Source organism: Hydractinia symbiolongicarpus, chromosome 8 (assembly GCF_029227915.1).
Source record: "Hydractinia symbiolongicarpus strain clone_291-10 chromosome 8, HSymV2.1, whole genome shotgun sequence".
In the NCBI taxonomy this organism is placed as follows: Eukaryota; Metazoa; Cnidaria; class Hydrozoa; order Anthoathecata; family Hydractiniidae; genus Hydractinia; species Hydractinia symbiolongicarpus.
In genome coordinates, this window is record NC_079882.1 from 20,739,921 (window position 1) to 20,762,267 (window position 22,347).

Consider the following 22,347-nt stretch of genomic DNA (forward strand, 5'->3'; position numbering starts at 1 on the left):
AGCCTTTCTTCATAGTTCATGGTTCTTGGGGTGCTTGGGTGAATGGATCTTGCTCACAGACATGTGGAAATGGAACTCGACCAAGAACACGTAATTGCACAAATCCTGCACCTGCTCATGGTGGATCAGCATGTCCTGGAGTGTCTACAACCAATATTTTATGCAATGACAGGCCTTGTCCAAGTAAGATATTCAGTTTTTTAAAAAGCTGTAAACCATTAAGAATTTTGTATGATTAAGTCGTTTTATTGTGATTTTTTACATGACAAGTTTGATAAAAAAACTTGCTGAAATATTCGAAATTTTGACAAATAAGAAATAAATTATCATATTCCCTGACACAGGAAACGGTCAAAATACGATTTTGAACAAAACAAAAGTATGCAAAAATCATTTCTAAATTAAGCCTTTCTTCATAGTTCATGGTTCTTGGGGTGCTTGGGTGAATGGATCTTGCTCACAGACATGTGGAAATGGCACTCGACCAAGAACACGTAATTGCACAAATCCTGCACCTGCTCATGGTGGATCAGCATGTCCTGGAGTGTCTACAACCAATATTTTATGCAATGACAGGCCTTGTCCAAGTAAGATATTTAATTTTCTCTAAAGTTGTGTAACTTCAAGAATTTTATACGAAGAAGCATTTTCTTTCTGCAGTTTGCTACGTGAACAAATTGTGCCAAAATGTTGCTAATACAATCAAAATTGCAACAAATAAGAACTAAATTCCTTTTTTCCCATACATAAGAAACGGTAAAACTACAATTTTGAACAAAACTAAAGCATGCAAAAAACATTACTAACTTAAGCCGTTATTCCTAGTTCATGGTTCTTGGGGTGCTTGGGTGAATGGATCTTGCTCGCAGACATGTGGATATGGCACTCGACTAAGGACACGTAATTGCGCAAATCCTGCACCTGCTCATGGTGGATCAGCATGTCCTGGAGTGTCTACATCCAGTATTTCATGCAATGACAGGCCTTGTCCAAGTAGGATATTCAGTTTTTTAAAAAGCTGTAAACCATTAAGAATTTTGTATGAATAAGTCGTTTTCTTGTGATTTTTTACATGACAAGTTTGATAAAAAAACTTGCTGAAATATTCGAAATTTTGACAAATAAGAAATAAATTATCATATTCCCTGACACAGGAAACGGTCAAAATACGATTTTGAACAAAACAAAAGTATGCAAAAATCATTTCTAAATTAAGCCTTTCTTCATAGTTCATGGTTCTTGGGGTGCTTGGGTGAATGGATCTTGCTCACAGACATGTGGAAATGGCACTCGACCAAGAACACGTAATTGCACAAATCCTGCACCTGCTCATGGTGGATCAGCATGTCCTGGAGTGTCTACAACCAATATTTTATGCAATGACAGGCCTTGTCCAAGTAAGATATTTATTTTCTCTAAATTTGTGTAACTTCAAGAATTTTATACGAAAAAGCTTTTTCTTTCTGCAGTTTGCTACGTGAACAAATTGTGCGAAAATGTTGCTAATACAATCAAAATTGCAACAAATAAGAACTAAATTCCTTTTTCCCCATACATAAGAAACGGTAAAACTACAATTTTGAACAAAACTAAAGCATGCAAAAAACATTACTAACTTAAGCGGTTATTCCTAGTTCATGGTGCTTGGGGTGCTTGGGTGAATGGATCTTGCTCGCAGACATGTGGATATGGCACTCGACTAAGGACACGTAATTGCACAAATCCTGCACCTGCTCATGGTGGATCAGCATGTCCTGGAGTGTCTACATCCAGTATTTCATGCAATGACAGGCCTTGTCCAAGTAGGATATTCAGTTTTTTAAAAAGCTGTAAACCATTAAGAATTTTGTATGAATAAGTCGTTTTATTGTGATTTTTTACATGACAAGTTTGATAAAAAAACTTGCTGAAATATTCGAAATTTTGACAAATAAGAAATAAATTATCATATTCTCTGACACAGGAAACGGTCAAAATACGATTTTGAACAAAACAAAAGTATGCAAAAATCATTTCTAAATTAAGCCTTTCTTCATAGTTCATGGTTCTTGGGGTGCTTGGGTGAATGGATCTTGCTCACAGACATGTGGAAATGGCACTCGACCAAGAACACGTAATTGCACAAATCCTGCACCTGCTCATGGTGGATCAGCATGTCCAGGAGTGTCTACAACCAATATTTCATGCAATGACAAACCTTGTCCAGGTAAGATAATAAATCTTTTATAACACGCGCCTCACGCTCTTGATGCAGCGAATTGCAGTATTTAAAAGAATTTGATTTCTCTTGCAGCGTAGATGTTAAAGACGCATGTCTTCTTCTTGTTTGTTACGTCAACTCCCTAATAATTTTTGTTTTGTTCTGCAGCATGGTTATGAGACTGGATTTTCATCTATAGGACGCCTGGATACCGAATGTTTTGATCCCATACCTCTCCGAGCCTTAGGTATTGGGCATTACGCGAAACTACTCCCAATTGCCTGTGATCACTATATTAGGGAATTATATTAAATTCCGTTGATTATCCTGAGACCTTGGTCATACCTTCTGTAAAGTTTGGACATAAGTTTAACCTGAGAATCGAGCATATTTTTTACACAAATTTATATTTTCCGACGTTATCAACATGTTGCTTCCAAAATGAATGGATTGACATTTCTTTCAAAAATTCATCCTATGCTGGTCGCACATTTTGCCTAGTTACTTACACAGGAGATGACGTCATTTATTTCTATCTGATGAAATGGCTTATTAGAATTAAGTGGACCATAAAATCGTACAGCTTTCCATATACCAAGCCATAAACATAAAAATCCGAACCTATTCACGTAAACAATTATTTGAATTTCTTTTATAAACTTACAAAAGATTAAGTTGATCAAAAGTATGCAAGATTGAGTATGTTTTTTCTTCCTTGGTGAAGTCTTTGTAAGCTAGCACTTTTAATTTGATGCAATTTGAATTTTTAGTTAATGGAAACTGGACTATGTGGACCAATTGGACTGCTTGTTCCAAATCGTGCGATAATGGGACAAGAATTCGACTTCGTGAATGTGTCAATCCAGCTCCATCATTTGGTGGTGACAAGTGTACGCGTCTAGATGGAACAATGGCATTAGAGGAAGCAAGTACAGAGCGCTGCAACACTGATCCATGTTTTCGTAAGTTGCCACAGCTGAATCAAATAATTTAATGAAACAAAAATAGTTGTATTAAAATTTGATACATAATAAAAAAAATTATTTAGGTCAAGGTGGTTGGAGTAATTGGTTTAACAGTACCGGCTGCTCTCAAACGTGTGGTAACGGAATATATCAAAGAAACAGAACGTGTGACAACCCTACACCTATTGGAGAAAACAGTTGGTGTGTAAATCTAAATAACATGACTGCCCTAAATGAAACAGGCATTGTACCATGCCTTATAGTCGAATGTCCAGGTAAGTTTGGAAAGTAGAGAGGGTTGTGATTACCTTTTTACCATTCTTAAGGTGGCAGAACCCTTCTGAAATCGGGAAAAAACTTCACATAATTAGTTAGAGTTATTTTCAGGCTATGTATCCATATTTGTTTCTGTAATAACAATGCTGTTACCGTTTTATAGCCATAATACTATTACCTTTCAAATTTAATGAGGCAGGATAAAAAGTGAAAAAGAAGCGTTATTTGGATTTTGATGACGTCAGGAACCCATCCACAAAAGTAAAAAAAATATAACCTTGTTTCCACGTTTCCTCTATTGTGTAGGTCTTTAACTGCTGATTAAGAAAATGCATATGATCATGTGCTTTTGATAAGTGTTTAAAGAGATATAAGGGTTTAAAAATTTTGCTGACATCAGCAATGGCCCGTCAAACCCCCCCCCCCCCAAAAAAATATTTTAGAAATACGTATACCTGTTGTATTCATTGTATAGATCTTGAAACGCTAATCAATAAAATGTATAGGATCGTGTACTTTTGACAAACAGTTATGGAAATATTGGGCTTTAAAGCTTTTTGGATGACGTCATCAACCCGTCCATTCCGAAACGGATTCTGGGACCCAGGCTTGGGAAACTTGCTCAATTTGGCCCCAGGTTGTCCCTAGTTAGCTACGCAGTGAAAAAACGTTGACGTCACCATCTTGTTTCCAAGTTATTTGGCTAAGTCTGTGATGGCTTCAATAATTTATTATAGGATATTGACGGTAAAGTTGTGTTATTTTTGTCGCGCCGTAACGTCAGAAAATTTAACATAGTGGACATGCATTTTTCGGCAACATCAAAGGAAAATGAACACATCCACTTTGCCTGTTACAGACACACACACAAAGTTAGCATATTATTATAGAGATAGGAAAGACATTTATTTCAAAAAATGATGAATAAAATCAGTTTCAGACAATCACAGGAAACACAGTTTTTCCCGTCTAGTATTCCCTCCTTTCGTTCATTTAGATTACGGTTCGAGCAAATATGCGTTTTATATCATTTAACTATTTGTCATAAAATGTATCATCTAAAATATATAAGAATATATTACAATACAATCACGGTTGTTTGCTTCCACGCGAAATAATGTCACACAAGTTAGTAATCTACCAAACTCAAAGGCTTCATCGACACTCATGGCAGCGACTGTAGTACTACTTTGAACTTCCGACTTGCACGACATGTTGATTTCTTATGAAGCTCCTTCTATATTTTGTTAGTTTTCTTTGTTAGAATAAGTGAAGTGAGTTGTACAGAGTCTTGTGACTTGTCTTGGTGTCTGTTGATTTCTCCAATAGCGCGACATCCCTTTTGAGCCAAAAATAATTAAGCCGTAAAACCTTTTTTAAAAGTTTTTGCAAGCCGCTATTGTAACACCGTTCGCGGTGCCTTTCTGGGTTTCATACAGATAGGGGAGCGGGCGGACGATGGAATAGTGTATTTGTTTTTAGCCTACCTGTAGATCCAACGTGCTTCGCTTCTTTGATCGATTTTCCTACAATGGTGTTTTCGATTTTCTGAAAATAGTGCGCATGCCCATTTACGACTTGCCGCCCAAAAGATGCTAACGATGTTATAGTTCCGAGTCCCCTCTTTTCATCAATGTTGAACGACTAAGGCAAATCTCACAGTCTATGAGTAGGCTAGATTGTGTTGTGATATTTGAATGTCGTTTTTTCTCATGGTGATGAAAATAATACTTCTGACCGCATTTCCAACCTCGTTTCTAGAACTTCTTCTGATGGCGAGTCAGGTTCTGTCACAATGAAAAAACCTAACAAGGCCGGGGGGACGAGTATGGCCGCGTTTCTTTATCTTATTCAGCCGTCATTCTCAAAAATTACTCTTACCTAAGCCAAGAAGAGTGATTCGATCCATTTTATGCTACGTATGTTCATAAATAAATGTGCACCCTAAATGCAAAAGGGTCTTTATGTATCATGAATGCTTTGTATGCATTACATAATGAATTTTATATCACATGCCGCACGCTCTCGACGCAGCGAATTTCTGTATTTATGACCATTTGATTTCTCCCTTAGCTAAGATGTTAAAGATGCATGTTTTCTTGTTGTTTGTTACTTTAACTCCCTTTCTAATAATTTTTGTTTTGTTCAGCAGCATGGTTATGAGACTGAATTTTCATATTTATCGCGTAGATTCCAAGTTTTTTGATCCCATACCTCTCAGAGCCTTAGATATTGGCCATTACGCGAAACTACTCCCAATTGCCTTTGATCCCTATATTAAGGGAATATTCTAAATTCCATTGATTATCCTGAGAACCGCATGACACCTTTTGTAAAGTTTGGGCATAAGTTTAACCTGAAAATCGAGCATATTTTTTACACAAATTTGTATTTTTTCTTAAAATGTGAAGCTGAAAACGTTGATCCAAAATAATGAACGTGTTTTATTGATTCATCGTTAGGAGATATTAAAATTCTTTCGACGTTATTAATATGTTGCTTCCGAAATGAATTGATTGACGTAGCTTTCAAAAATTCATCCCATGCTGGTCGCACATTTTGCCTAGTTACTTACACAGGAGATGACGTCATTTATTTCTATCTGATGAAATGGCTTATTAGAATTAAGTGGACCATAAAATCGTACAGATTTCCATATACCAAGCCATAAACATAAAAATCCGAACCTATTCACGTAAACAATCATTTGAATTTCTTTTATAAACTTACAAAAGATTAAGTTGATCAAAAGTATGCAAGATTGAGTATGTTTTTTCTTCCTTGGTGAAGTCTTTGTAAGCTAGCACTTTTAATTTGATGCAATTTGAATTTTTAGTTAATGGAAGCTGGACTATGTGGACCAATTGGACTGCTTGTTCCAAATCGTGCGATAATGGGACAAGAATTCGACTTCGTGAATGTGTCAATCCAGCTCCATCATTTGGTGGTGACAAGTGTACGCGTCTAGATGGAACAATGGCATTAGAGGAAGCAAGTACAGAGCGCTGCAACACTGATCCATGTTTTCGTAAGTTGCCACAGCTGAATCAAATAATTTAATGAAACAAAAATAGTTGTATTAAAATTTGATACATAATAAAAAAAATTATTTAGGTCAAGGTGGTTGGAGCGATTGGTTTAACAGTACCGGCTGCTCTCAAACGTGTGGTAACGGAATATATCAAAGAAACAGAACGTGTGACAACCCTACACCTATTGGAGAAAACAGTTGGTGTGTAAATCTAAATAACATGACTGCCCTAAATGAAACAGGCATTGTACCATGCCTTATAGTCGAATGTCCAGGTAAGTTTGGAAAGTAGAGAGGGTTGTGATTACCTTTTTACCATTCTTAAGGTGGCAGAACCCTTCTGAAATCGGGAAAAAACTTCACATAATTAGTTAGAGTTATTTTAAGACCATGTATCCATATTTGTTTCTGTAATAACAATGCTGTTATGGTTTTATAGCTATAATACTATTACCTTTCACCAAGAATATCCAGCCTCAACAATTTTTCTTTTAAGTGAAAAACTAATCCAGTGCTACGATCTTGTAACATTATAAAGAGAAATAATTATTAGAGAGAAACGTTAACAGCAAGAAACACAGGACATGGCATAGAATTTTACGTCGTTATTTATAGTACTGCGCTGCGCGACTTTTAGCTTCGAATAGCATTTTCTTTTTTGTTTAACCTTTTTAGACATGTTGGGTAAAACATGCAGTTATGATAAGATTTTTTTTCAACTGCGTTTTATGAAGGAGACGATGTTACATTGGAATCTTTTATGATATACAAAGGCATATTGTTTGGAAAATATGAATAAACAAATATTTGCATCCCTTTCAACCCAATTAAAATTTTACAACCAAAATGAAAAATCACGAGGTTGTAAAATGTTGGAGCCCGTGAAAGCCATTTATTTTTATTTTTATAAATTTTTAACTGGAAGATTTTGCTATCTAGATTATTTTCGCACGTTTTAAGGTCCATATTTTTAATAAATATTAAAGAAAATTCGAATAAAGAACACGCTGGAAATAATGCATTTATTTGAAAAGCTAAAAAAGGGTTGCAATCACCTTAAAGGGAACCTGATGTATAAATTGATGTCAAGCTTATATAATAGAGCTTAAAAAGTTGGTTAACAATTCTTTTTTAATTTTTTAAAAAGCTCTTTTCGTTTTTAAGATATTCGCATTTAAAGAATTTCAAATTTAATTATGCTGCATAAATTATGATGTCATATTTAAGTAATAAAAATTTTTTGACATCTTCTGTCGTGAGTAATTTTAGACCTTTAAGGAATGTGCATTCAAACTTTATCAATGCATAGATATTATAAAGGTGAATTGATTAACATGATTTTTTTCCAGAATGACATTTGTATTCTCGTCTCAGGCCTCTTAATTTTTTGCTAATTTTTTCCGACCACATAACGTAGGATCTGCATGTCGGTGTGCAGTCAAATTTTGTGAGTTAACATATAGGGTCTATACAAATGATTATGTGCAATGAAGTGTAGTGATTTTGTGAAAGCAAAACAAAACAAAAACAGTCTCAAAGTTTTTAGTTTTTTACCTGTTTGCGCATGTCAAATTCTTGGAATTTTTTTTTTCAAAGAGGATGTTTTACCTATTAATGATGAATGTGTGGTTGGTACATTTGTTGATAAAATCTGTACCTGATTCTGTGTAGTAATATGCAGTGCAATGGGTGTTTTTTTTTGTACAGTGGAGTTTGTCTTCTTATGCACGGCTGTTTTAGCTTTTTGGCATCTATAATTTACTCGACGGTGTCTTTTGTTTGTTTCGATACTTGTTTCATTGACTTTAGGTTCTTCATATTCAATATTTAATTGAAGACATCTTTGCTTTAAATTATTTTCTTTATTACCATTTGGTTTAGGCTTGCCTACTTTTGGTATTATAGGAGCAGACATATAAGATTTCATTATCTTTTTTACTAGATTATCTTGCTTTGCTTTGAAAGTAAGTTGATTGGTTATATTTTTAGGCTGGATTAAGTTGTTTGATGATAAACATGGAATTATTTTAGGTTGACTAAGTGATGTGGATGATGTAGCAGAAGATATGCTAAATTTTAATAGGTAAAACATCCTCTTAGAAAAAAAAATTCCAAGAATTTGACATGCGCAAACAGGTAAAAAAACTAAAAACTTTGAGACTGTTTTTGTTTTGTTTTGCTTTCACAAAATCACTATACTTCATTGCGCATAATCATTTGAGCTTTTGTTTTCGAAACTAGCAAATTTAAGCACTTGTAAATTCGAATATACACACTTATATTTTTCAATTGATAACTTCGAAAGATATTTATTTTAAAAATGATGAATAAAATCACTTTCAGACAATAACAGGAAACACAGTTTTCCCGTTTAGCATTCCCACGTTTTGTTCATCAAGATTACGGTTGTTTACATCACACAAGCTAGTAGTTTACCGAACAGAAAGGGCTCATTGACACTGTTATTGCGGTAACCGGAGTACTACTTTGAACTTGAATATCTCGAGAAACCAAGCTCAAAAATATAAAAAAATTTACACAGTTTATATTCACACTAAAATGAACATTTTAAGCACAACTTGTTATCAATCGTTAGTTTTTCCATAGTCATAAGAAAAAAAGATAGTCTAGAGGCAACGACCACCGACATTGTTTGCGCGACCTATCCTTAAGTTGTGTCAGACGACCCTCCGATACTGCACGGAAGTTAGTCCGTGCCAAAATTGTCAAAAGAAGAAAAAATTCTGAAGAAGCTACATCCATTAACATTAAAATTAATGATGAGAAAAAATGCTGAGATATGTTTTGGTGAAAGATGTTTACCTGAATCAGCAAGATGTATGTTAAAGAGGGTAAATTTAAATTATCAACTGATGAAGCTGTTGAACTTTGGAACAAAATAAAGCCCCTGATTGACAGTTTTCATGGTGATGCTGAGGATTTTTATTCTCATTTTTATGGCTTACTAGGGGATAATCTTCTACCCTTAAAGTTTGAAGATGTGACTTTAAGCAACATTTTATTAACTGAAGTTGCTGATCACATTTTAATTCATCTCTCAGGAACCGATAAAGTTATGGCGTTTCTTCCTGATACTGTTTTGGCGATTACTGAAAATGAGCTGAAAAGTTTGCAATATATAGCTGGATTTATTGTACATAAGCTTCACACAAAATTCCGTTTCTCAAAGAAGTGTACTGATTACAACAAGCAAGCTATTTTAATTTTACAGGCGTGCAAAGTTGACTGTGACAATTCGCAGACATTGATCAATATACGGGACAGAGGTGGATTGTGGAGAGTGAATAAACAAATTCAAGATGTTTTTCGAGAATGTGAAAAAATATTTCGATCGAAAACTTCACAGCACAACTTTAAAATGTCATGATCTTGTTGAAGATATGTTGAAAAACTGTTCTATTTTGTCAAACTTTAATAGTGTTTGTTATACAGTGGATCTAAAAGTCAGCAAAGAAGTCAGTATAAACCTTCTGGAACATATGCTCACGTTGTTTACAAGAGTTCGAAGTTTTTCATATGCAAGAGATATACGTGAAGCTGCTAAGAAGGCTGCAAAAAAGAGATCACTAAAAACTGAAATAAAGAAATCAAGCTGCAGCACCGACATGGGACACTGATTGACTTAGTTCCAGGCATGAACTTTAAAAACTGCCATAACGGCTATTTTTATAGCAACACACATAATAAAAATCATTATTCGGCTTAGCTTACCAAGTAAAAAAAAGCTGCTGCTATATAGTAATTTTTTGCAGCTTCAAATAGTAAATATTATTAAATTCTACCAACACTAAACTTTGTAGAAAAAAAAATTGTAAAAACAAACAAACTTACCCTTGAGTAGTATTATGGTTTAATCTGCCAATCTCTACTCTTTCAGAATAAGAGAAACCAAAAAATAATGTTTTTTTAAATTTGTGGCTATAAAAATAGCCATTGTGATAGTTTAAGTTCATGTCCGGAACTTTTGGGTTTACTGGGTCTTCTTTCTTTTCGGTAATGGAGTGTCATCAATGATGTTAAATTTACTGCTTGTCCCCTGAACATTTCCAGCAATAGGTCTTATGGAAAATTGAGCTTTGATGATATTATCATTATACCCAACATCTCTTACAGAAGGATTGTCGCGACGAGATCCAATTGCACGTTGTCTACCAAAATAGTTTTCTAAGTCATCCTGGCAAAATCTTTCTGAAAGAATATATGGTACACCATGTTCTAAAAGGAATTTAACAACTTTGATTGAATTGACTGTAATTTTTAGTCCTTCGTGTGTCTGCCAAGAAATAAACATATTTGATTTTGCATTTTTTGTAAAGTTTCCGTCACGTTCTTCAATAGATTCTTTCCATGCTGTAAAATAGGAAAGGAAATCATCCAACCATGCAAAACATACATCATCAACAGACTCATAAGGCTTTAAAAATGGCTTTCTTTTCAACTCATGTTCAACAGTGTTCTTTACGTTTAAACAATCAAAAAATTTATCCATCATGAGACAATATTGTTTCACTAAGGACTTGAGCGGCAGGACGAACTTTCATTACAGAGAAAGGTGTCAGTTGGACATGATCATTTGTCAACTTGTGAACTAACTTTAAGCCACTTTTTAGGTCTTCATGATAGAGTTGTGTAACATGACTCCAAAGAATATACAAACCACTATTCCACATATAACGTGTAGCTCGACCAGAACCAGAATTTGAGAGACAATTTCGTGATGTTTTTATAAGATGCGGAGCATCTGCAAAAAAAAAAGATGTAACAGTTGTCATTTGTATGGATATTTTTAGCACGATAAACTATATCCTTGCCAGAGTCACCATCTAAAAATCTATGCATTCTAAAAAAGCGTCTGTTTGGTGAGGCACCTTCAGCTGTAGCCCCTATAACTTTCAAATTTATTCTCTCTAGATAAAGATCAGCTTTCCAGAATATAGGCATAATTTGATATGATCTAATCCCAGTTGTAGCAAATGTTGCGATACTGACGAAAGGGATTGACAACACTTTTAGCAAGAAACACAAGTACATGTGTGGCAAGTTCTTTAACGGTTTTTAAAGTGGCAAAGTTTGTATAAATGTCACCTAAATCAACAAAACCGATAAGTTCGCCAGAATGTTTGTCCCATACTAAATCTTCCTTAATTTTCATCTCATCAAACAATATTAGTGTGTATCTTTCAATATCTGAAAATGTGGCAGTTTTTTTGGCAATATCATTTATAACTTCAGCTTTAAATCCCCTGGTTGGTCGTATGTAATTTCTGTAATCACGAAGTGTTCGCAGGCTTGGAAGAACCAGCATACCACTACCAGTCTTAGGATCATATCTCAAATCCGAATAAGCAGAAGAAGATTTTGCAGCCAGGTTTAGACAAAATTTAATAATCATTGGATGGTACCTGACACTAGTTGGTGAAGAAGATTGAATATACCTTTGTTGTTCTTCCCAAAATAATTTCATAAACGGTGGTACATCTTTTTTGTCGCAACCACTGAACAAGGTAACTAAATCAGAACTTATCTCCCGACTTACATTGCCACCATTAACTTGAATCGCAGTTTTTATTTCCACTAATTGAGCTGTTAGTTGTTTGCACTCTAACCGATGACTTTGAATGGTTAATTTTATGCGTTCAGGAGAGGTGAATTTGATAGGTGCTTTTAATTTTGCTGGTTCAAGCATTTTGGTTTCTTTCTGGGCTGTAGATGATTTAAATTTAACATTATGTGCTGTACAATTAGCACAAGAATTAGGTTTCACAGGCAAAGTTAAAATACTGCAAACATTTGAGCGATAATATTGATCTTGGTGAAGATTTGACTTGAATGATTTTTGTTGAAATGTCAAATAATCAAACTTTTTGGGAATAACATGCTTTTGAAAGGATAATTCCCTGCTATTAGCACAATCTGGTACAGCAATACCAACACATAATTTATAACCATTAAGTTCTGCTATAAAATTTGAAAGGATGATGTTATAAAAAGACTTTTTATAGGAGGTGTACAATTCATGATCGCTAGGTAACATTCATCCAAATATTCTCAATGAAAACGAGAGAGATTGATCAATGAATATTTCATACTTTGGGATGATATGGCCAGATGAAGTACAAGTAACAATAACTAGTGTGTCTTGAATGTCAATATGCCAACAGCTGCTCAATAACAGTTTTGAAATTCGTGGACTGAAGTCAAAGAAGTTTCTATATATAGTGGTTGGAGAGGGAGGCGGTGAAAGATCTTGAATAATATTAAAATCTTCCCGTTTTTAAGTTGAAGTGCTGGATCGAGGAGCTTTTGAAGTGGTTTGACCAATACTTTTTTGTGGAAGATTGAGATGAGGTAGCTCTCCTTCTTTCGAGCTTTTGCGAGTTGAATAAACCCAGATTTATTCTGGAGAAAAATAACGTTCACATATATATAATTTAAATGTTTCAATGCGTTTTTTCAGCTGATCATCAATGACCCTATCTTTCGTAATAATGCTAATAAGTTCCTTCCCCCATTTCTTGTTTACATCACTATTTGGTTGTGGAACTTTAAAAATACTGAGGTCTTTGTTTCTCCGTGATGTATGGCATCCAAATATAGCACAATTTTCGCCAGGCATAGTGATAATTGCAACAAATAACCGAAATACCAAGCAAGAATAGGTTTGAGCGCCAGTATATCTCGCCCATAAAGACACGAGAACAATAGATCATTGTTTCTTACCAGACTATTCTTATTCTTATGACTATGGTTCTTCCTTTAAGCAAACAACAAAGAAACAATAAGTTTAACATGGGCTACCTTTTAAAACGCAGGACGTAAAGACCTAGCTCAGTCTTTCGTATTGGATGTTGACGTAAGCATTTACCAGTTTGACTCTAGAGAGTGTAAAAGTCTTACCTTGACTAAATTTAATGCAAAGAAATAATGAGTCAGTATTTAATAAAATCCTCAAGTCACGTACGCACCCAAGGAATAATTTCAATAATGTAACATATTTGTTTCTGTTTCTAGTACATGGCGGATGGAGTGAATGGAGCAGTTATAGAGTTTGTTCTGCAACATGCGACAAAGGCACATACTCCCGTAATCGAACTTGCAATAATCCAGCTCCAGCCTTTAATGGTTCGAAATGTTTAGACAGTACCAACACGACAATGTTGTTAATGGAGAATGTTACAGAAGTATGTCAAATTGTTGAATGTATAGGTAAGTAATATTTGCATTATTCCATGCATGCTCTGCTTACTGTTCATGCTGCATGAGATATTTTTGTAACTTTCATTTTTTAGTACCTGGTGATTGGAGTGATTACGTAAATGTGACAGAATGTTCAAAATCTTGTGGCGCTGGTACAGTAACGCAAGAGCGCTATTGTAACAACCCGCCCCCAAGAGGTGGTGGCATCGCATGTGAAGGTCTAGAAGGACCCGCTCTTTTTCAGAATAAAACACTGGCATGTAACACAAATCCTTGTCCAGGTACATGTTCCATGTTTTTATATTTGATTTTATTAAATAATCGATTTCTATGTTATCCTAACAGAATTACATTCATTATTGAAAATTTAAATAAAAGCAAAATAATTTGACAAAAAGTATGATACAGGCAAATTATTTTACCAAAATATTGTAATAGGTTTTCTGTCTATTTTCTACTAAAAACAAGAAAATTGCAAGCAACGTTTATTTTTAATTGTCATGGTGCGTACTTGTAAGGTGGTCAAGAAAGGAATATCAGAGCTAGTCAAGAAAGGAATATCAGAGCTAGTTAATCAAGACTAAACGCTATAGTTTCATGGCGGTATCAATAACTTAAAAATCGAATGACAACTTTCTTTGTTCTAGTGAATGGCACTTGGGGAAACTGGACGGAATATTCGCCATGTTCGGTTACGTGCGGTAATGGCACAAAGAATAAAAACAGATCGTGTGACAATCCGGCTCCAGCTCATGGAGGATATCCCTGCACGCTTACAAATGGTAGTATAGGACTGTTTGAAACGAAATTTATGTCATGTCAAGATAAAGAATGTCAAGGTAAAATAAAGTAGTTCTATCTGCTGCTTAGACAAAATAAACATTCATAACAATAAATAAATAAATAATTTTTAAATAAATTATAGTAAACGGAAGTTGGAGTGAGTGGTCTAATGCAACAATGTGTTCAAAATCATGTGATAATGGTACGTATACAAGGGAACGGTTTTGTAACAACCCTCCTAAAGCCGGGTCTGGCTCTGATTGTGTGGGTGGCGACAACGCAACTTATGATACCGAAACACTGGACTGTAATACACACAACTGTCCAAGTAAGTAATTTTTAAAAAATTTAGAGAATAAATGTAGTGGCTTTCTTATAAACTGTTTTAGTTTTTATTGATGTTAAATTATTTTCTTATTTTTTTCAGAGTTGTGAGAATAACTCTGATAAGTCTTAGCAAAATCCAGTCCGTTTCCTTCATATTTGTTAAAAATTTTGTCTCATATTTTCATACCTTCGTACTCTTTTTAGTTCATGGCGCATGGACTACTTGGGATAACTCAACATGTAATGCAACTTGTGATGGCGGCTATATAACGGCCTCTCGAGAATGTAAAAACCCACTACCTCAATACGGCGGTAATAATTGTACGAATTCCAATGGTGTTGAAGCTCGTACTGAAACTATTGTGGGTCCATGTAACACCCATTCATGTCCAGGTTGATAATAATTTTACTTTATTGGTTTCTTAATTTTGTAATTAGAAAGGGATTAATTATGCTTTAATATAGATAAATACTATTGTCCCATAATCAGACCCGCGAATATAAGAGCTTTAATTAGCCTTTTGCTAGCGTAATTTTTATTTGATGACGTGAGACCTTATACAAAGAATTAACTTAAAACCCATCAGACTTTCTAATTTTCCAAAATATCACATTTTTAAAATCTTGAAAAACTGTTCTATTTTGTCAAACTTTAATAGTGTTTGTTATACTGTGGATCCAAAAGAACTGAAATAAAGAAATTAAGCAGCAGCACAGACATGGGACACTGATTGACTTAGTTCCAGGCATGAACTTTAAAAGCTGCCATAACGGCTATTTTTATAGCCACACACTTAATAAAAATCATTATTCGGCTTAGCTTACCAAGTAAAAAAAAGCTGCTGCTATATAGTAATTTTTTGCAGCTTCAAATAGTAAATATTATGAAATTCTACCAACACTAAACTTTGTAGAAAAAAAAAATTGTAAGAACAAACAAACTTACCCTTGAGTAGTATTATGGTTTAATCTGCCTAATTCCATAATAAAAATGAAATAAGAGAAACCAAAAAATGTTTTTTAAAATTTTTGGCTATAAAAATAGCCGTTGTGGTAGTTTAAGTTCATGTCCGGAACTTTTGGGTTTACTGAGTCTTCCTTCTTTTCGGTAATGGAGTGTCATCAATGATGTTAAATTTACTGCTTGTCCCCTGAACATTTCCAGCAATAGGTCTTATGGAAAATTGAGCTTTGATGATATTATCATTATACCCAACATCTCTTACAGAAGGATTGTCGCGACGAGATCCAATTGCACGTTGTCTACCAAAATAGTTTTCTAAGTCATCCTGGCAAAATCTTTCTGAAAGAATATATGGTACACCATGGTCTAAAAGGAATTTAACAACTTTGATTGAATTGACTGTAATTTTTAGTCCTTCGTGTGTCTGCCAAGAAATAAACATATTTGATTTTGCATTTTTTGTAAAGTTTCCGTCACGTTCTTCAATAGATTCTTTCCATGATGTAAAATAGGAAAGGAAATCATCCAACCATGCAAAACATACATCATCAACAGACTCATAAGGCTTTCAAAATGGCTTTCTTTTCAACTCATGTTTAACAGTGTTCTTTACGTTCAAACAATCAAAAAATTAATCCATCATGAGACAAAATTGTGCTGTACCAGCTGCTTCAGGTGAATTGATTCAAAACACTACCAACAGTTTCACTAAGGACTTTAGCGGCACGACTAACTTTCATTAAAGAGAAAGGTGTCAGTTGGACATAATCATTTATCAACTTCTATCAATCTCAATGAAAATGAGAGAGATTGATCAATGAATATTTCATACTTTGGGTTGATATTACCAGATGAAGTACAAGTAACAATAACTAGTGTGTCTTGAATGTCAATATGCCAACAGCTGCTCAATAACAGTTTTGAAATTCGTGGACTGAAGTCAAAGAAGTTTCTATATATAGTGGTTGGAGAGGGAGGCGGTGAAAGATCTTGAATAATATTAAAATCTTCCCGTTTTTAAGTTGAAGTGCTGGATCGAGGAGCTTTTGAAGTGGTTTGACCAATACTTTTTTGTGGAAGATTGAGATGAGGTAGCTCTCCTTCTTTCGAGCTTTTGCGAGTTGAATAAACCCAGATTTATTCTGGAGAAAAATGACGTTCACATATATATAATTTAAATGTTTCGATGCGTTTTTTCAGCTGATCATCAATGACCCTATCTTTCGTAATAATGCTAATAAGTTCCTTCCCCCATTTCTTGTTTACATCACTATTTGGTTGTGGAACTTTAAAAATACTGAGGTCTTTGTTTCTCCGTGATGTATGGCATCCAAATATAGCACAATTTTCGCCAGGCATAGTGATAATTGCAACAAATAACCGAAATACCAAGCAAGAATAGGTTTGAGCGCCAGTATATCTCGCCCATAAAGACACGAGAACAATAGATCATTGTTTCTTACCAGACTATTCTTATTCTTATGACTATGGTTCTTCCTTTAAGCAAACAACAAAGAAACAAAAAGTTTAACATGGGCTACCTTTTAAAACGCAGGACGTAAAGACCTAGCTCAGTCTTTCGTATTGGATGTTGACGTAAGCATTTACCAGTTTGACTCTAGAGAGTGTAAAAGTCTTACCTTGACTAAATTTAATGCAAAGAAATAATGAGTCAGTATTTAATAAAATCCTCAAGTCACGTACGCAACCAAGGAATAATTTCAATAATGTAACATATTTGTTTCTGTTTCTAGTACATGGCGGATGGAGTGAATGGAGCAGTTATAGAGTTTGTTCTGCAACATGCGACAAAGGCACATACTCCCGTAATCGAACTTGCAATAATCCAGCTCCAGCCTTTAATGGTTTGAAATGTTTAGACAGTACCAACACGACAATGTTGTTAATGGAGAATGTTACAGAAGTATGTCAAATTGTTGAATGTATAGGTAAGTAATATTTACATTATTCCATGCATGCTCTGCCTACTGTTCATGCTGCATGAGATATTTTTGTAACTTTCATTTTTTAGTACCTGGTGATTGGAGTGATTACGTAAATGTGACAGAATGTTCAAAATCTTGTGGCAATGGTACTGTAACGCAAGAGCGATATTGTAACAGCCCGACCCCGAGAGGTGGTGGAATTGCATGTGAAGGTCCAGAAGGACCCGCTCTGTTTCAGAATAAAACACTGGCATGTAACACAAATCCTTGTCCAGGTACATGTTCCATGTTTTTATATTTGATTTTATTAAATAATCGATTTCTATGTTATCCTAACAGAATTACCTTCATTATTGAAAATTTAAATAAAAGCAAAATAATTTGACAAAAAGTATGATACAGGCAAATTATTTTACCAAAATATTGTAATAGGTTTTCTGTCTATTTTCTACTAAAAACAAGAAAATTGCAAGCAACGTGTATTTTTAATTGTCATGGTGCGTACTTGTAAGGTGGTCAAGAAAGGAATATCAGAGCTAGTCAAGAAAGGAATATCAGAGCTAGTCAAGAAAGGAATATCAGAGCTAGTTAATCAAGACTAAACGCTTTGGTTTCCTGCCGGTACCAATAACTTAAAAATCGAATGACAACTTTCTATGTTCTAGTGAATGGCACTTGGGGAAACTGGAGGGAATATTCGCCATGTTCGGTTACGTGCGGTAATGGCACAAAGAATAAAAACAGATCGTGTGACAATCCGGCTCCAGCTTATGGAGGATATCCCTGCACGCTTACAAATGGTAGTATGGGACTGTTTGAAACGAAATTTATGTCATGTCAAGATGAAGTATGTCCAGGTAAAATAAAGTAGTTTTATCTGCTGCTTAGACAAAATAAACATTCATAACAATAAATAAATAAATAATTTTTAAATAAATTATAGTAAACGGAAGTTGGAGTGAGTGGTCTAGTGCAACAATGTGTTCAAAGTCATGTGGTAATGGTACGTATACAAGGGAACGGTTTTGTAACAACCCTCCTAAAGCCGGGTCTGGCATAGATTGTGTGGGTGGCGACAACACAACGTATGATACCGAAACACTGGACTGTAATACACACAATTGTCCAAGTAAGTAATTTTTAAAAAATTTAGAGCATAAATGTAGTTGTTTTCTTTTAAGCTCTTTTAGTTTTTATTGATGTTAAATTATACGGAGTCATGTGGATTATGCAGACATTGTATCGTTAACATTTTTAGTTCATGGAAATTGGACAGAGTGGTCCTCATATAGCGATTGTTCAGTTACGTGTGGTATTGGAACCAAAGAAAGAAATCGAACCTGCACTGACCCCCCTCCACAATTTGGTGGCGATGAGTGCGTGATGATGAATACAACACGTGGTCTGGTTGAATATAATTCAACGCAATGCAACCTTGTTATGTGCCCAAGTAAACGAAACATTTTTTGACCATACACTTTTTTCTTTTCGCAAGAACAGTTTTATCTGAACAACGAACCTTAAGTAAATGTTTGACTACATAACGTGCTGGAAATATAAAAATTGTTTCAGGTTGAACACGCGGGGGAAAAATAAGACTTGTTTTAAAAACCATAATTAAACAGTTTTAGTCTGAACTTTCACTTTTTTTCTCTTCTGTTTGTTATTCTTTTTAGAGTTGCTAGAATAACCCTAATAAATCATAAGCAACAAATCCAGTCCGTTTTTTTCATATTTGCTGAAATTTTTGTCCCATATTGTCATACTTTCGTACTCCTTTTAGTTCATGGCGCATGGACCGATTGGTATAACTCAACATGTAATGCAACTTGCGGTGGTGGCTATATAACGGCATTTCGAGAATGTAAGAATCCACCACCTAATTACGGCGGTAATAATTGCACGAACTCCTATGGTGTTGAGCAAACTGGGATTGAAATGATTGTGAATTCATGCAACAACCACTCATGTCCAGGTTAATAATAATTTTACTTTATTGGTTTCCTAATAATGTAATTTGAAAAAGTTGATTATGCTTTAATATGGATAAATACTATTGTGGGATGCCCTTTAAACTGAATCGCAAATATAAGAGCTTTAATTAGCCTGTAGCTGGCGTAAATTCTATTTGGTGAAGTGAGGCCTTATAAAAAGAATTAACTTGGAACCTATCAGATATACTCCAATGTTTTTGTGTTTCTAAGTTCCGAATTTTTTTTCTTCACTTTGTTTCAGTTGATAATTAAAAACTTATTTATCATGCTGCATAGGAGCATCTTACTTTAAGCAAAAAAATGTTCGATGTGTAAGGTTACGGATAAGCGAGAACGTATTTACAAAGTGCTGTTTACATTCGAGTCTTTTTTAATGTTTTCTTAGTTCATGGAAACTGGAGTACTTGGTCTGGTTATACGGCGTGCAGTTTGACATGCGGAAATGGTACTAAGTCTAGAAATCGTACGTGTAATAATCCTGACCCCATGTATGGTGGTCTGCTATGCAATTTAACAGATGGTACGAATGGATTAGAAGAGATAGAGACAATGGATTGTTTCGAAGCGCGCTGTCCCGGTTAGCCTCACACTTGTTGTGCTCTCAACCTTTTTTTTAATTTAATTAGGATAAAAAGCTTTTTCTCTTTTGGGTATTTAAAAACATTTCCAAAAAACAAAAAACCTCATGGTTTACTAACATGTTATAGATCCATATGATTGTTCGTTTGAATCTTCCCCGAATATGAAGACAATGTGCAATTTCACAATTGATGGTCCAATAAACAGATGGTCATTACATACTGGTAGAACTAACACTCGCGACACTGGTCCATACAATGACCACACATACGGTATGTTTTTGCTGGAATTTTTATAACATGCCAGTGCCTGCTCACGCATCAAGCATTATATATTACAGGAAATTCTTCGGGATATTATCTGTACTTTGAAGCTTCGGGTTTTCATCCTGTTACTGAAGTAAGATACCCTGCCAATGATGACTTTGCTTCCATTGGTAAATTTCCAGCATTCAGTGGTTTCAGATGCATGCGATTTTGGCTTCACATGTATGGAAATAGTACTCTATTCCCTATTAATCCAGGTGAGTTTCGCGTAATTCAAGTCAGTTCAAATGGAACAGAATGGGATCTTCTGAAAAGAACAGAGTTTCTTCCGGATAATATCTGGTATCAACAAGATGTAAATATCACTGCCACTTCGATGGATTACGAGGTTCGGCTATCTTATTTTTGTCTCAATAGCGACCACTGTCTTTATTATTATGTCCAGACATTCAAAAAAATTATTTTTTTAATTAGATTCGTTTTTATGGAAGGAGAGTTGATTATGTTGCTGATCGAGCAATTGATGACGTGTCATTTTACGATGTTTCTTGTCCGGAAGTTGATGCGTTAATCGAAAGTGGGGAGGTAGCATGTTAATTTTCCTATTTGCCATATTCATATACACTTTAATATTTCCCTCTACCGATTCCAATTTTTATTTAGATGACCGTTGGTTCCTAATGTTATACATTCCCGCCATCATTGCGTAAATAATGTTAATTGGAAACTTGAAACATTCGAATTATATGTTTTAATTTGTTAAATATTTTTATTAGTTTTGTATTAATTTTGTATGTAGTAATTTTTTTCTCCTGTTTATAAAAGTATAATATTACTTGAGCCCTGCCTCTTGATTGAGCGGCAGTTGAGCTTAATTACAATTGATTACCGCATTGAATTATTTTCATTTTGTAAATGTTAATTAAATAAATAAATTGGCGAATATTAGTGTCAAAATTATTATGTTAGTGTTTCGAATATGATGTTACTATAAGTATTTGTATTCAAATTTCAAATCCTGTAAAATTCTTACGAGCACGATTCTTTTTGCATTTATTTGAAAAATAGATGTAACTTTTTTATTTGTTTACAACGCACCATTTGTTTTGGTAATTACACTTTTAGAATATATTGACATCACGTTACAAATTATGGAAAATTTACTTTTCATTCAGCAAAACAATCTTCTTGATTAGAATGAGAGCGCAGTGCGAACGCATTAGCAAACTTACCCGCATTTTCTAAGTTGTATACAAATCTCCCTCAGTAGATTACAGCCAGGTGCGGATCTCGACATTTTAATAATACCAAGAGCGCAAATGTTTTGTACGAGGCGCTACCTTGTGTAGATGGGTTTTAAGGCCAATATTCACACACGGAAAACATCCGCGGAGCGGACCGGATAACGATAAAAAACTGTTCCATCCCATTACGTTCTGTTCCAGTACGTTGAAAAAAGAAAATGAATTTCTATGTTGCTATGACAATAATAACAGAATATAATGGATGAAAACCATGTGCTAACTACTGCCGGTGGTTTGTTGATGTCACTTGATTATTTTTGAAGCTTGATATTGGTCAAATATGCTAGTCGCTCCGCGGACCAGGAAGAAAGTTGAAAACATTTCAACTTTCTTCTGGCTTCTCAGACCGGACAATTTTCCATTTCGATTGCGTAATGAGCTAACAATAAGCATGTGCAAGACTTTGTTGTGGTTTAATCCGGTCCGGCCCGCGGAACGTTTTCTGTGTGTGGATATTGGACTTTAGACTGCTAAAAATCAAGTCTTGTGAACAT

The 22,347-nt window shown here is 34.7% G+C and overlaps 1 protein-coding gene across 4 annotated transcripts in view; it reads left to right on the forward strand.

Annotated features, from left to right (window-relative positions):
• Positions 1 to 21,336, forward strand: part of LOC130654504 (SCO-spondin-like) — a 51,515-nt gene extending 30,179 nt beyond the window's left edge. For 3 of the 4 annotated variants that reach the window (XM_057457098.1, XM_057457100.1, XM_057457101.1), the window contains 26 exons: positions 16 to 183; positions 420 to 587; positions 826 to 993; positions 1,230 to 1,397; positions 1,635 to 1,802; positions 2,039 to 2,206; positions 2,971 to 3,162; positions 3,249 to 3,440; positions 6,278 to 6,469; positions 6,556 to 6,747; positions 13,505 to 13,699; positions 13,783 to 13,971; positions 14,338 to 14,529; positions 14,616 to 14,801; positions 15,005 to 15,193; positions 17,519 to 17,713; positions 17,797 to 17,985; positions 18,376 to 18,567; positions 18,654 to 18,839; positions 18,969 to 19,160; positions 19,494 to 19,685; positions 20,090 to 20,281; positions 20,412 to 20,555; positions 20,624 to 20,937; positions 21,024 to 21,134; positions 21,213 to 21,336. In XM_057457098.1, the coding sequence (XP_057313081.1) occupies positions 16 to 183; positions 420 to 587; positions 826 to 993; positions 1,230 to 1,397; positions 1,635 to 1,802; positions 2,039 to 2,206; positions 2,971 to 3,162; positions 3,249 to 3,440; positions 6,278 to 6,469; positions 6,556 to 6,747; positions 13,505 to 13,699; positions 13,783 to 13,971; positions 14,338 to 14,529; positions 14,616 to 14,801; positions 15,005 to 15,193; positions 17,519 to 17,713; positions 17,797 to 17,985; positions 18,376 to 18,567; positions 18,654 to 18,839; positions 18,969 to 19,160; positions 19,494 to 19,685; positions 20,090 to 20,281; positions 20,412 to 20,555; positions 20,624 to 20,937; positions 21,024 to 21,134; positions 21,213 to 21,230 (4,652 nt within the window). In that variant the 3' untranslated portion in view covers positions 21,231 to 21,336. The remainder of the gene's footprint in view (positions 1 to 15; positions 184 to 419; positions 588 to 825; positions 994 to 1,229; positions 1,398 to 1,634; positions 1,803 to 2,038; positions 2,207 to 2,970; positions 3,163 to 3,248; positions 3,441 to 6,277; positions 6,470 to 6,555; positions 6,748 to 13,504; positions 13,700 to 13,782; positions 13,972 to 14,337; positions 14,530 to 14,615; positions 14,802 to 15,004; positions 15,194 to 17,518; positions 17,714 to 17,796; positions 17,986 to 18,375; positions 18,568 to 18,653; positions 18,840 to 18,968; positions 19,161 to 19,493; positions 19,686 to 20,089; positions 20,282 to 20,411; positions 20,556 to 20,623; positions 20,938 to 21,023; positions 21,135 to 21,212) is intronic. The other variant, XM_057457099.1, reaches the window with a different exon arrangement.
• The last annotated feature ends 1,011 nt before the right edge of the window (positions 21,337 to 22,347 follow it).